The following is a 15,357-nucleotide window of genomic DNA, read 5'->3' on the forward strand; positions in this document are numbered from 1 at the left end:
AGTATTTGCCCAGGAGAGCATCTGGAAAAATAAAATATGCAAGATGGTTGTGTTAGTTTTCAAAAAGCCATTGTAGTTTACTTATGTTTGGAACATAATTAATTTAATTGTTTAAATTCATGGTTGAACATAGTTTTGATGAAGGAAATGACATTCAATTTTCTGTCAAAGCAAACTCAATTCATAGTGTGAAATAATAGTATATAAGGCAATGGGTTTGTGCCAGCTAGTTGCAGATGAATAGTGATCATCTTAGCGATCATAGCGAGCGTTTGTCGGCACTGGGCCTGTACTCGCTGGAGTTTAGAAGATTGAGGGGGGACCTCATTGAAACGTACCGAATAGCGAAAGGCTTGGATAGAGTGGATGTGGAGAGGATGTTTCCACTGGTGGGTGAGTCTAGGACTAGAGGTCGTAGCCTCAGAATTAAAGGACATTTTTTTAGGAAAGAGGTGAGGAGGAATTTCTTTAGCCAGAGGGTGATGAATCTGTGGAATTCTTTGCCACAGACGGCTGTGGAGGCCAAGTCAATGGATATTTGTAAGGCAGAGATAGATAGATTCTTGATTAGTACGGGTGTCAGAGGTTATGGGGAGAAGGCAGGAGAATGGGGTTAGAAGGGAGAGATAGATCAGCCATGATTGAATAGCGGAGTAGACTTGATGGGCCGAATGGCCTAATTCTGCTCCAATCATTTATGATCTTATGATCAACGATATCACACTTTAAAATGTTCAATAAAGGAGCCAACCACAAACAGAGACTGGGATACCAATGGTTTTATCCAATGGAGCATTCAAATGCGAAACTAAATGGAATAAATGGATGATTTGTGTATTTCTCTTCTCTACCTATTGATTGCAGTCTGCAATTCCTCCTCTTTCTTTGCCAGCAGCATCTTCAGTTCGGCAATCTGCTGCTGCAGCTCTGCCAGTTGTTCATGCAGGTCTGTACCTTCTCCCTCCAGCTTCCTCTTCAGCTTCTCCAGCTCCTGCCTGGTCTTCTCTTCTTTCTTCAGCCGAACTGTTAAATGCAGGAATCTCATTATGGTCGCATGAGTACTAACCCGTTTCAAACTGATAGTTTAATGTTTAGTTGCAGTGCAAAAATTGGCCTAGAAAGTCCCAGAAAAGATAGGGAGAGTTGGCAAGGGGGGGGGGAAAAAAACCCTCCATACTACACTGTAACAAGCAAGGGCACTTGTTAGTTTGATAATCGTATTGAATTATTATATTGTTAATTATACAGGTGCTCCTCGATAAACGTTCCGATACGTTCCGATAAACCCATCATAAATCGAAAATATCGTACGTCGAAAATGCATATCACTCGCCCGGGAAAAGGTCAAAATTCAAAATCCAAAGTACGCTTTCTACTGAATGCGTATTGCTTTTGCACCATCGTAAAGTCGGAATATCGTAAGTCCAAGCATCGTACGTCGAGGAGCACCTTGTATGTACTTGTAAACCTTTATTGAGGTGAGAAGGCCTACCGGGAGGAGGTGGCTGATCTGGCACTCTGGTGTCAGGACAATAGCCTCCTCTTGAATGTCACAAAATCTAAGGAGCTGATTGTAGACTTTAGAAGGGCTCACCATCCGAGGACGTACACGCCACTGGAGATAAATGGGATTACTGTGGATAGGGTGAGCAGCTTTAAATACCTGGGAGTCCACATCACAGAGGATCTGACATGGACAACACACATTGCCGTACTGGTGAGTAAGGCAAGGCAGCGCCTTTACCACCTCAGACAGTTGAGGAAATTTAGAGTCTCTCTGAGGATCCTTCAGTACTTCTACTCTAGGGCTGTAGAAAGCATCTTGTCCGGGAACATCACAATCTGGTTTGGGAACAGCTCTGCCCAGGACAGGAAGGCTCTGCGGATAGTAGTGCGTTCGGTTGAACACACTATGGGAACTACACTCGCCCCCCTGCAGGACCTATACATCAGGAGGTGCAGATCCAGAGCCAGCAACATTATGGGGGACCCCTACAGACTGTTCCTGCTGTCCCCAGCAACGGACTGTTCCAGCTGCTATGGTCAGGCAAATGCCTCTGCTGTCACGCTGTGAAAACTGAGAGGATGAGACGGAGTTTCTTCCCACAGGCCATCAGGACTGTTAACTCATATCACCGGGGACTAATTTAATTAACTGTGTTCATTAATTTTTTGTGTTAAATTTGTTTTTTTCTATTCTGTTTTGTAGTTTAGCACAATTCGCAGGCGTTGCCACTTTCATTTCACTGCACATCTTGTATACATACGTATGTGACAAATAAACTTGGATGGACTTGCGTTTATGTCATAGTAAAGCACTAAATCAACCACTGCGGGGCGTATGCCATCGTGCTCGGCAAGTTGGCAAGTCTTGGTGCACCTTTTGCATAAGAAGGAACTGTAGAGACTGGTTTACCCAGGGTTTGAAGAAGGGTCTCAACCTGAAACGCCACCTACACTTTTTCTCGAGAGATGCTGCCTGATGAGTCTGAAGAAGAGTCTCAACCCGAAAGGTCACCTATTCCTTTTCTTCAGAGATGCTGCCTGACCCGCTGAGTTACTCCAGCATTCAGTGTCTCTCTTTGGTGCACCTCCTGTTCTGGGGCCTGTGGACTGTGCACTCTGGAGAATAGCGATACTGTTTCTGTTCTTTCCCAAGGGCTCAACCTCTCTCTGATTCCACTAAATTAGAACAGTGAAACAGTTTTGTGGCAGAGTGTGGATCTCTAAATGTGGTTGACATGATTACAAAATTAGTATACTCCAAATACTGCCTTCCAGCACTTACAGGGTCTTACAGCACTTACAGCGCCAGAGATCTGGGTTCGATCCCGACTACGGGTGCTGTCTGTATGGTGTTTGTACGTTCTCCCCGTGACCCCATGGGTTTTCTCCGAGATCTTCAGTTTCCTCCCGCACTCCAAAGACCTACAGGTTTGTAGGTTAACTGGCTTGGTACAAATGTAAATTGTCCCTAGTGTGTGTAGGATAGTGTTAGTGTGCGGGGATCGCTGGTTGGTGCGTTTGTGGTGGGCCGAAGGGCCTGTTTCCGCGCTGTATCTCTAAACTAAACCAAACAAATTTGTTGTTTAAATGCTGCCTTCTAGAAGTGGTCAAATTTTCCAGGTGATTGACTTCTAGGATACACAAAAGTAATTCAATAGATTCAGCTGGGTAATTTAGACAGATCCTATGTGACACTGAAAGTGTTTGTGCTTTAGGGCATTCTGGAGTTGTGAAAGACACAACGTGAATGTCAATCTGTCTTTGTTGCCTTTCTAAATCCTGCGGAAAGATATTGAGGATAAAGAAGCAAAATCTTAAAATTAAACTTAGGTAATTAAAACTTGAGTTAGATACCATTTCCCACTCAAAGTGTAATGGAAGTCTAGATTCATTTAAGCCAAAAACCATTAGATACAGATCAATAAGAATTTTTGAGACTAGTACTGATTGATTTCTGCTGAATAATTAATATGAAGTGAAGAAGGATGAGAGACATTGAGGTGCAGAGCAGTGCAATCAGATTTAATGCTAAAAAAGATTTGAGGGGCAGAATGGCCTCCTCCTATTCCTATCTTTGTGCTTGGCCAGTCTCCCGTGGGTGAGGATAACTGCTTTCATTCCAATCCTGGAGGTTCTCAAGATACTGATGAGCCGATGTGGGACAGACTGGATGGGTGGATGGGTGAATTATTTGGATGGTAAGTGATAAAACCACCTTCTCTCATATGCTTCATTGAACAACTGTTCCAATACACCAGCGATGGTGTACTGCTCTGGGTAGTACCTTGTAGTAAATTAATAGCTATTGTAAGCATGGCAACCCCTTTTACCTTCTAGTTCTGAAATCATCGATTCATGTTTATTCTTCAGTTTTGACAGGTTCTTTGCTTTCTCTTCTTCTTCAGCAAGATTGGTGGCAAAGTCAGCTAGCCTCTCATCGAGAACTTTCTTTTCCTGTTGGCACAACATAGTGATGTGGTTAATTCCAAGCGTGCAAGCTGTTTCTACATGCTGTCCACGTGAGCTTGAGGCTCAGTTAGTCATGGGCAAGTATGATGTTGTAGGGATCACTGAGACATGGCTACAAGAGGACCAGGGCTGGGAACTGAATATTCAGGGGTACACAACGTATAGAAAAGACAGACAGGTGGGCAGAGGGGGTGGGGTTGCTCTGATGGTAAGGAATGATATTCATTCCCTTGCAAGGGGTGACATAGAATCAGGAGATGTTGAATCAGTATGGATAGAAATGAGAAATTGTAAGGGTAAAAAGACCCTAATGGGAGTTATCTATAGGCCCCCAAACAGTAGCCTCGACTTAGGGTGCAAGTTAAATCAGGAGATAAAATTGGCGTGTCAAAAATGTAATGCTACGGTGGTTATGGGAGATTTCAACATGCAGGTAGACTGGGAAAATCAGGTTGGAAATGGACCCCAGGAAAGAGAGTTTGTAGAGTGCCTTCGAGATGGATTCTTAGAACAGCTTGTACTGGAGCCTACCAGGGAGAAGGCAATTCTGGATTTAGTGTTGTGTAATGATCCTGATCTGGTAAGGGGACTAGAGGTAAAAGAGCCATTAGGAGGCAGTGATCACAACATGATAAGTTTTACTCTGCAAATGGAAAGGCAGAAGGGAAAATCGGAAGTGTCGGTATTGCAGTATAGCAAAGGGGATTACAGAGGCATGAGGCGGGAGCTGGCCAAAATTGATTGGAAGGAGGCCCTAGCAGGGAAGACGGTAGAACAGCAATGGCAGGTATTCCTGGGAATAATGCAGAGGTTGCAGGATCAATTTATTCCAAAGAGGTGGAAAGACTCTAAGGGGAGTAAGAGACACCTGTGGCTGACAAGGGAAGTCAGGGACAGCATAAAAATTAAGGAGAGGAAGTATAACATAGCAAAGAAGAGTGGGAAGACAGAGGATTGGGACTCTTTTAAAGAGCAACAAAAGTTAACTAAAAAGGCAATACGGGGAGAAAAGATGAGGTACGAGGGTAAACTAGCCAATAATATAAAGGAGGATAGCAAAAGTTTTTTTAGGTACGTGAAGAGGAAAAAAATAGTCAAGGCAAATGTGGGTCCCTTGAAGACAGAAGCAGGGGAATTTATTATGGGGAACAAAGAAATGGCAGAAGAGTTAAACCGTTACTTTGGATCTGTCTTCACTGAGGAAGATACACACAATCTCCCAAATGTTCTAGGGGCTGGAGAACCTAGGGTGATGGAGGAACTGAAGGAAATCCACATTAGGCAGGAAATGGTTTTGGGTAGACTGATGGGACTGAAGGCTGATAAATCCCCAGGGCCTGATGGTCTGCATCCCAGAGTACTTAAGGAGGTGGCTCTAGAAATAGTGGAAGCATTGGAGATCATTTTTCAATGTTCTATAGATTCAGGATCAGTTCCTGTGGATTGGAGAATAGCAAATGTTATCCCACTTTTTAAGAAAGGAGGGAGAGAGAAAACGGGTAATTATAGACCAGTTAGTCTGACATCAGTGGTGGGGAAAATGCTGGAGTCAATTATAAAAGACGAAATTGCTGAGCATTTGGATAGCAGTAACGGGATCGTTCCGAGTCAGCATGGATTTACGAAGGGGAAATCATGCTTGACAAATCTACTGGAATTTTTTGAGGATGTAACTAGGAAAATTGACAAGGGAGAGTCAGTGGATGTGGTGTACCTCGACTTTCAGAAAGCCTTCGACAAGGTCCCACATAGGAGATTAGTGGGCAAAATTAGGGCACATGGTATTGGGGGTAGGGTACTGACATGGATAGAAAATTGGTTAACAGACAGAAAGCAAAGAGTGGGGATAAATGGGTCCCTTTCGGAATGGCAGGCAGTGACCAGTGGGGTACCGCAAGGTTCGGTGCTGGGACCCCAGCTATTTACGATATACATTAATGACTTAGACGAAGGGATTAAAAGTACCATTAGCAAATTTGCAGATGATACTAAGTTGGGGGGTAGTGTGAATTGTGAGGAAGATGCAATAAGGCTGCAGGGTGACCTGGACAGGTTGTGTGAGTGGGCGGATACATGGCAGATGCAGTTTAATGTAGATAAGTGTGAGGTTATTCACTTTGGAAGTAAGAATAGAAAGGCAGATTATTATCTGAATGGTGTCAAGTTAGGAGGAGGGGGAGTTCAACGAGATCTGGGTGTCCTAGTGCATCAGTCAATGAAAGGAAGCATGCAGGTTCAGCAGGCAGTGAAGAAAGCCAATGGAATGTTGGCCTTCGTAACAAGAGGAGTTGAGTATAGGAGCAAAGAGGTCCTTCTACAGTTGTACCGGGCCCTGGTGAGACCGCACCTGGAGTACTGTGTGCAGTTTTGGTCTCCAAATTTGAGGAAGGATATTCTTGCTATGGAGGGCGTGCAGCGTAGGTTCACTAGATTAATTCCCGGAATGGCGGGACTGTCGTATGTTGAAAGGCTGGAGCGATTGGGCTTGTATACACTGGAATTTAGAAGGATGAGGGGGGATCTTATTGAAACATATAAGATAATTAGGGGATTGGACACATTAGAGGCAGATAACATGTTCCCAATGTTGGGGGAGTCCAGAACAAGGGGCCACAGTTTGAGAATAAGGGGTAGGCCATTTAGAACGGAGATGAGGAAGAACTTTTTCAGTCAGAGGGTGGTGAAGGTGTGGAATTCTCTGCCTCAGAAGGCAGTGGAGGCCAGTTCGTTGGATGCTTTCAAGAGAGAGCTGGATAGAGCTCTTAAGGATAGCGGAGTGAGGGGGTATGGGGAGAAAGCAGGAACGGGGTACTGATTGATAGTGATCAGCCATGATCGCATTGAATGGCGGTGCTGGCTCGAAGGGCTGAATGGCCTACTCCTGCACCTATTGTCTATTGTCTATTGTCTATTGAGTGGGGATGATTCTCTCAAGGTTTGCTGATTCACAGACTGTGTTCCACCCTAAACTATAGCTGGCTCCACTTCCATCTCTAAGCACCTTCCCAGCAACTGAGGCAATTACTGCCCAATCGGAGGGGTTATGGGGAAAAGGCAGGAGAATGGGGTTAGGAGGGAGAGATAGATTGGCCATGGTAGAGCCGTGGTAGTAGGGGACTCCATAGCAAGAGGTACAGACAGAGGTTTCTGCGGCAACAGGCGGATTCAAGGATGGTGTGTTGCCTCCCTCGTGCCAGGATCCAGGACATCACGGACCGAGTGCAGAGCATCCTCAAGGGCGAAGGTGAGCAGCCGGAAGTGGTAGTGCATGTCGGCACAAATGACGTTGGGAAGAAGAGGAAAGAGATTCTGCAGCGTGACACTGGAGAGCTCGGAAGAAGGCTGAAACGCAGGACCTCCAGGGTAGTTATCTCCAGTTTGCTTCCAGTTCCTCGTGCTGGTGAGGGCAGGAACAGGGAGATAGGGGATCTGGGGATCTGAATGTGTAGCTGAGGAGCTGGTGCAGGGGGCAGGGATTTAGATTCTTAGACCACTGGGATCTGTATTGGGGTAAGGGTGGATTGTACAAAAGCGATGGGTTGCACCTCAACATGCGGGGGACCAGCATTCTACAGGTGGGTTTAAACTAAATAGTCGGGGGGGGGGGGAGAGACAAATTGGAAATACAAAGATGGAGTTAAAGGGAAAGAGAGTATAGGACAAGTTAAGAAAGACACCAGAATTAACAGGACAGAAAGCTCATGAAGGGATAGGAGAGAATGGCCGTGAAATAGGAATCAATGTGAAAGGTGAGGTGATAATGGTGCATTTGGATAACAGTAAAAGGATTGGTCCAAGTCAGCATGGATTTATGAAGGAGAAATCCTGCTTGACCAATCTTCTGGAATTTTTTGAGGATGTGACAAGTAAAATGGATGAGCCAGTGGATGTAGTGTATTTGGACTTTCAGAAAGCCTTTGATAAGGTCCCACACGGGAGGCTGGTGAGCAAAATTAGAGCACATGGTATTGGGGGGGGTAGGGTATTGACATGGATAGAGAATTGGTTGTCAGACAGGAAGCAAAGAGTAGGAATAAACGGGTCCTTTTCAGAATGGCAGGCAGTGGTGAGTGGAGTGCCGCAAGGCTCGGTGTTGGGGCCGCAACTATTTACAATATATATTAACGATTTGGATGTTGGAATTAGAAGTAACACTAGCAAGTTTGCAGATGACACAAAGCTGGGTGGCAGTGTGAACTACGAAGAGGATGTTAGGAGGTTGCAGGGTGACTTGGACAGGTTGAGTGAGTAGGCAGATGCGTGGCAGATGCAGTATAATGTAGATAAATGTGAGGTTATCCACTTTGGCGGCAAGAACAAGGAGGCAGATTATTCTATCTCAATGGTGTCAGATTAGGAAAAAGGGAAGTGCAACGAGACCTGGGTGTCCTTGTACACCAGTCACTGAAAGTAAACATGCATGCACAGCAGGCAGTGAAGAAAGCTAATGGCATGTTGGCCTTCATAATGGGAGGATTTGAGTATAGGAGTAAAGAGGTCCTCTTTAATTGTGTGCAGTTTTGGTCATCTAATTTGAGGAAAGACATCTTTGTTATTGAGGCAGTGCAGCATAGATTGATCCCTGGGACTGTCATATGAGGAAAGATTGGAAAGACTGGGCTTGTATTCACTGGAATTTAGAAGGATGAGAGGGAATCTTATAGAAACATATAAAATTATAAAAGGACTGGACAAGCTAGATGCAGGAAAAATGTTCCCAATGTTGGGGGAGCCACAGTCAAAGAATAAGGGGGAGGCCATTTAAAACTGAGATAAGAAAAAATCTTTTCACCCAGAGAGTTGTGAATTTGTGGAATTCTCTGCCACAGAAGGCAGTAGAGGCCTATTCACTGGATGAATTTAAAAGAGTTAGATAGAACTCTAGTGGCTAGCGGAATCAAGGGATACGGGGAGAAGGCAGGCACAGGTTACTGATTGTGGATGATCTGCTGCGATCACAATGAATGGTGGTGTTGGCTCGAAGGGCCAAAACACTCCCTAACCCATTGGGTTCCTCCAGCACTTTGTGCTTTGCGCAACATTAATTTTAATTTGATTTTGTTGGAAATATCATGCAAAGTATAAATGTAACACTGCATTACAATTCACCAGCTTCCCAGTCATGATGATATTGATTCACTTGTGTCTGATCAAGTTCAGAGGAGTTAGCTTCATACCTAATAGCCCTGAAAGTGCTGTCACGTTGTTTAAATTAGTCCACCATCACTTAATGTCTATTTACAAACTGATTTATACATTTGCAATATTGACTTCACTAACTTCAACTAACCCTTGCTTTCCCTCTCTCTGCATACCCCCCTATCCTAGTTCTCCGACTACTTTCACTGTCCTCTTGATTAAATTTTACTAATTGTATTGGAAAATAACTGCAGATGCTGGTACAAATCGAGGGTATCACAAAATGCTGGAGTACTCAGCAGGTCAGGCAGCATCTAGGAGAGAGGGAATGGGTGATGTTTTGGGTCGAGACCCTTCTTCAGACATTCTCCAGCATTTTGTGATACCTTGCTAATTGTGTACCTCGTTGTCACCTTCCCCATCGCTCACAATGAACCATTCTACATTTTCCTTCAACTTTGTCCCTTTTGATCTCTCGTTTTCACACCTAACCCTTCGACATCTCAAAGTCTCCCTCTCCCCTGTCTCTCAGTCTGAAGTCCAAAACGTCACCCATTCCTTCTCTCCAAAGATGCTGCCTGTCCCGTTGAGTTACTCCAGCATTTTGTGTCTATCTTTGATTTATACAGAAATTCACTGCCCACTACCTTTACAGGGCAGCATCTATCAATATTCCAGTCCGTAGGCCTTGCATGATACTGACCTTTGCATATTTGAGATTTTGGTCCTCCAAGATTGAGATGTCATCATCCATCTTCTTAAGTTTGGCGTCGAGGGTCACTTTGTCCAGCTGCAGCTTCTGCCGTGCAGCCTCCTCGTCATCCAGCTGTTCTTCCAAATCCTTCAGGAAAAAACATTTATTTTAGGGGAAATATTCCACCAGGTGGCGCCGTCAGCAATGGTGGCCTTGCCAACGGTCTGTCTGTTTCTTTGTCATTTTTGTTATTTTTAGTGTGTTTAAAAAAGTATGTGTTAATGTTCTCTGTTTTTTTTTTAAATGTGGGGGGTGGGGGTCGGGGGAAACTGTTTTTCAATCTCTGACCTTGCCGGAGATGCGATTGTTTTCCGGATTGTATCTCCGGTCACTCTGCGGCCTAACATCATGGAGCTGGAGGAGGCCTTGCTCGAGACTGACTTTGAACCCCACGGTGGGGCTGTGGACTTACCATCGGAGCCTGCGACCCCTTGCCTGGGATCGATGCTCCAACAGTGGCCTGCGGATTTTACCATCGAGGAACTCGCAGTCTCGGGTAGAGACCGATGTCGGGAAGCTCCAAAGTCGCAGGAGGTTCGACTAGCCCCGACCCGGGGTAGATCGCCGGCGCGGGGGAGCTGAGATCCCCCCGATGTGGGAGCTTGATCGCCCCAACGTGGAGGGTCCGACCGCCGACTACGAAAGCCAAGATCGTCCCGTCAACGGAAGGCTCGAGGCCCCAACCACGGGAGAACAGAGAAGGGAAGAGATTTAACTTTTTTTCGCCTTCCATCACAGTGAGGGATGTGGAGGAGTCACTGTGGTGAATGTTCATGTTAAAATGTATTGTGTGTGTTTTGTTGTTTTTTATTGGTATGACTGTATGACAAATCAAATTCCTCATTTGTTGCAAAACGTACTTAGCTAATAAAATATGATTATGATTATGATTATAATATATACACAGGAGTAATTTTATCTGGAACCCTGAAAAGAGAATAACAGTTAAAACATAGATTTAATTATTACTTAATTTGTACCTAAATTTGGGTAGAAAATTGACAATTGAAAATCACCAATCCTCTTGGTAACCTCTTCAATAAAACGTATCAGATTTGTGCCCCATGATTTCCTACACACAAAGCTATGCTGACTATCCGTAATCAGTCCATGCCTAACCAAACATTGATAGGCCCTGTCTCTACGAATCCTCTCCAACAACTTACCCACCATTGATGTGAGGCTCATCCGCCAACATTTTGCTGAACGTATTCAGATAATTTCCCAAAGAATTGCAAAGTGACACAGCGTGGAAACAGCTCTTTCAGCCCACCAAGTGTATGCCGACCAAGATGGTCCATGCAAGCTGGTCCCATTTATCCATGCCTGGCCCATATCCATCTGAACCTTTCCTATCCATGTACCTGACCAAATGTATTTTAACAGTTGTTATTGTACCTGCATCAACTACTTTCTCTAGTACTCGTTCTGTGTACCCACCACCCTCTATGTGGGAAACGTTGCCCCTCAGTTTCCTATTACAATTTTCTCTTCTCACCTTAAACGTATGCCCGCTAGTTCCTGATTCCACTGGCCCTAGGGAAAAGATTTGGTGCAATTACCCTATCATTTCCCTTCGTGATTTTCTGTACTTCTAGAAGATCACTCCTTAGCTTACAGTGCTCACTGGAGCCTGGCCTGCTAAGTTACTCCAGCATTTTGTGTCTACCTTTAGTGTAAAGCAGCACCTGCAGTTCCTTCCTACACACAAAGTTCCATCCTGCCCAAACTCTCCCTATAACTCACGCCCTCAAATCCTGGCAACATCCTTGTAAATATTATCTACACTCTTTCCAGCATAGTGACATTTTTTCTATATCTGAACATCATACTACATGTGTGGTCTCACTAACGTCTTGTACAACTATCTACAACGTCTTATATAACATAACATCCCAACATCTACACATAATTCCCTAACTAATGAAGGTCAGCGTGCCAAAGCCATCCTATCTACCTGTAATGCCACTTTTAGGGAACTACTCTATGTACAGTACTTCTAGATCCCTCTGCTCTGCAACACTTCCAAGGGCCTTACTATTCGCTGTGAAGGTCCTGTCCTGGTTTGACTTCCCGCACACAACCCTTTACAGTTATCTGAATTAAATTCCACTTGCCCAGCTTCCACTGTCGATGATATCACCTACTTTATTGTCATCTGCAAACTTGCTCATCGTGATTGTAAAGTCTCATTGAAAGGGATGACAAACAGGAATGGGTCAAACACCGATCCCTAACATATACCACCAGTCACAGACTTCCAGTCAGATAAACTACCTTCTACCACCGACCTTGGTTTCTTCTCACTGCATCTCGGTAACTCATTTCCCTATCAAGTTGGTTAGCTCTCCTTGAATCCCAGGCAATCTATCCTTCCAGAACAACCTGCCATGCGGAACCTTATCAAAGGCCTTACCCAAGTCCATGTAGGCCCTTCCCTCGTCAACCTTGGTTACTTCATCAAAACACATAATTAAATTCTTGAAACACAGTCTCTCACGCACAAAACCATGCTGGCTTCCCCTTAACAACCCTTATCTTTCCAAATGCATGTATGTCTTACCTCTCAGAATCCTCTGCAGTAATGTTCCTACCACAAATGTTTGGGTCATTGGTCTATAGATCCCAGGTTTTTCTTTGCTGCCCTTCTTAAATTGAGGCACAACATTAGCAACCCTCAAATCTTCTGGCAAATCTCCCACGTCTAACGATGATTCCTACATCTCTCCCAGGGCTGTTGACATTTTTTCCTGAGCTTCCCACAGTGTTCGTGGACATAGCTGTTTAGGTATATACCTGATATACCTCAGTTAGGTTCCACCATTAAGATTCACCTACCAGGATTTGGGTTTGCATTTTCTTCTTATCATTCAACATGAGATGGTTGCGCTCCTCCTCCTCTTCAATTCGATTCTCCATTTCATGAAGGATCTCCTCTAGTTCCACCTTCTTACTTTCCAGGCGGATTCTCATCTCTTCTGCCTCAGCATATAACTCCGTTTCAGCCTGTAGCTGTTCCTGGAGGGAAACCTTCTCCTCCACGATCTACACACAGTTAAAGACCTGAAATCATTATTCCTAATCATTTACATTACAACGTACAAATTGTTAAAGGGAAATGATAGATAACAATTGTGATTCTATAATAAAAGCACTTTGTTGCTTCATGGAGAATTATGCTGTGAGGGAATGGACTATTTAACTAAATTTAAAATGACTTAATTCATTCTTTCCAGACCTGGTCTTGATAGCACATTCAATACCAAACAAATTTCCCCTCTAATTGATTGTAATCCAAATGAGAGAGTGTTTCATATAATAACAGGGGGTGTAAAGATGTTACATTAAGATCAAAAATAACTTTATCGGGAGATTGTTTAACTTTACAAAATGGAATTAAAACATCATCTTTTAGTTTAATTTATTTTTAGAGATACAGCGCGGAAACAGGCCCAGCAACCCACTAAGTTCGCGCCGACCAGCGATCCCTGCACACTAACACTATCCTACACACACCAGGGACAATTTTACAATATACCAAGCCAATTAGCCTGCAAACCTGCAAACTATGTTCCCGATGTTGGGGGAGTCCCAAACCAGGGGCCACAGTTTAAGAATAAGGGGTAGGCCATTTAAAACAAAGATGAGGAAAAACGTTTTCACTCACTGAGGCAACTCTCTGCCTCAGAAGACAGTGGAGGCCAATTCCCTGGATGCTTTCAAGAGAGTTAGATGGAGCTCTTATTGATAGCGGAGTCAGGGGATATGGGGTGAAGGCAGGAAAGGGGTACTGATTGTGGATTATCAGCCATGATCACGGCGAATGGTGTTGCTGGCTCGAAGGGCCGAATGGCCTACTGCACGTATTGTCTATTGTTTATTGTTTATTGTCTTTGGAGTGTGGGAGGAAACCGGAGCACCCGGTGAAAACCCATGCAGGTTACGGGGAGAACGTACAAACATAGAGACAGCACCCGTAGTCAGGATCGAACCTAGGTCTCTAGCATTTTAAGGCAGCAACTCTACCGCTGCACCACAGTGTCGCCCTATCTTGATTATTTCATCATTTCATTATTGGATATCTTGAAAATCTCCATCTCTTGGTATTCAGAATTGTTTCGGCAAGAGAAATGCGAGTGCTTTTGAATGTAATATTTCAGTGGAATGGATGCATTGCATGAGTTGGCTTTACCTGAGCGTGCTTCCTATCCAGTTCTGCGAGGTAAAGCTCTGACCTCTGTTGCTTTTCTATTGTCCTTTGCAACTCTTCGTCCTTCAGTTGCATTTCCTCCTCTTGACGTGAGACTTGCAGCAGTGGTTTAACCTGCCCAAGAAACCACAAGCTCTGTTGTCAGGGTGTTATCTCAAAGATGTATTCTTGGAACACCCGCGCTAAAAGCAAAGCAGGGATGAAGCCCTACTTCAGACATTTACTGTGTGAATGGGAGGGAAATGCCAGGTACTTAGTTGTATCCATACAAACTCTCACCTCTGCCAGGAAAGAGTCAAGCTTGGTTTGAACACTTCTATGGAGAAACGGAAATATGGAGCATTGTGCAAAATGAGCACTGTAGATGGTTATTCAGTAATGTTAATAGCCATTCTTCTGGTGATTTTCTGTCTAAAACTATTGCGTTTCATAGGACCTTGGCAGCAATTGGTTTTCGTAAAGGAACTCTATTGTGGTCAGTTTGTTTGTATAGTTCCAAGGGGGTGAATAAAAATAATAAACACGATTGCAGTCTTCCATGGATAAACATTTTAAATGATTTTGTTATTTGTTAAGTATAACTCCAAGGTAATGGGACAGGTTAAAATAATCCAATCCATTAAAGAATGGATCGACTGGGCTAAAGAATGGATCGACCGGGCTTATATTAATTGGAATTTAGACGGGTGAGAGGGAATCTTATAGAAGCGTATAAAATTCTTAAAGGATTGGACAGGCTAGATGCAGGAAAAATGTTCCCGATGCTGGCGGAGTCCAGAACCAGGGGGTCACAGTTTAAGATTAAGGGGTGGGATATTTAGGACTGAGATGAGGACATTTTTTTTCACCCAGAGAGTTGTGAATCTGTGGAATTCTCTGCCACAGAAGGCAGTGGAGGCCAATTCACTGGATGTTTTCAAGGGAGAGTTAGATATAGCTCTTAGGGATATGGGAGGCAGGAGCAGTGAACTGATTTTGGATGATCAGCCATGATCATATTGAATGGCGGTGCTGGCCCAAAGGGCCGAATGGCCTACTCCTGCACCTATTTCCTGTTTCTATGTTTCTACTCTTATTCTAATGGACATTTGAGTGAATAAATGCGAGTTTCATTGAGCATGGGAAGCTGTTCTAGAACAATGTTTCTAATTAGGATGGAGCAAAATGTAAAGGAGATTTGCTGGGCATGTTTTTTACACAGAGAGTGGTGGATGGTTGGAACTGTCTGCCAGTGGTGGTGGTGGAGGCAGATGCAACAGTGGCGTTTGAGGTTTGTAAA

At 44.1% G+C, this 15,357-nt stretch overlaps 1 protein-coding gene across 3 annotated transcripts in view; it reads right to left on the reverse strand.

The window, feature by feature from the left end:
• The window catches only part of myh11b (myosin, heavy chain 11b, smooth muscle), a 179,604-nt gene that overhangs the window by 37,177 nt on the left and 127,070 nt on the right, over window positions 1-15,357 (reverse strand). For all 3 annotated transcript variants that reach the window (XM_078418345.1, XM_078418346.1, XM_078418347.1), the window contains exons 21-25: window positions 14,061-14,192; window positions 12,707-12,913; window positions 9,818-9,955; window positions 3,837-3,960; window positions 852-1,023 (exon numbers count right to left, since the gene is read on the reverse strand). In XM_078418345.1, coding sequence (XP_078274471.1) covers window positions 852-1,023; window positions 3,837-3,960; window positions 9,818-9,955; window positions 12,707-12,913; window positions 14,061-14,192 — 773 coding nt within the window. The remainder of the gene's footprint in view (window positions 1-851; window positions 1,024-3,836; window positions 3,961-9,817; window positions 9,956-12,706; window positions 12,914-14,060; window positions 14,193-15,357) is intronic.

The sequence above is a fragment of the Rhinoraja longicauda genome, chromosome 21, assembly GCF_053455715.1.
Source record: "Rhinoraja longicauda isolate Sanriku21f chromosome 21, sRhiLon1.1, whole genome shotgun sequence".
NCBI classification, from domain to species: domain Eukaryota; kingdom Metazoa; phylum Chordata; class Chondrichthyes; order Rajiformes; family Arhynchobatidae; genus Rhinoraja; species Rhinoraja longicauda.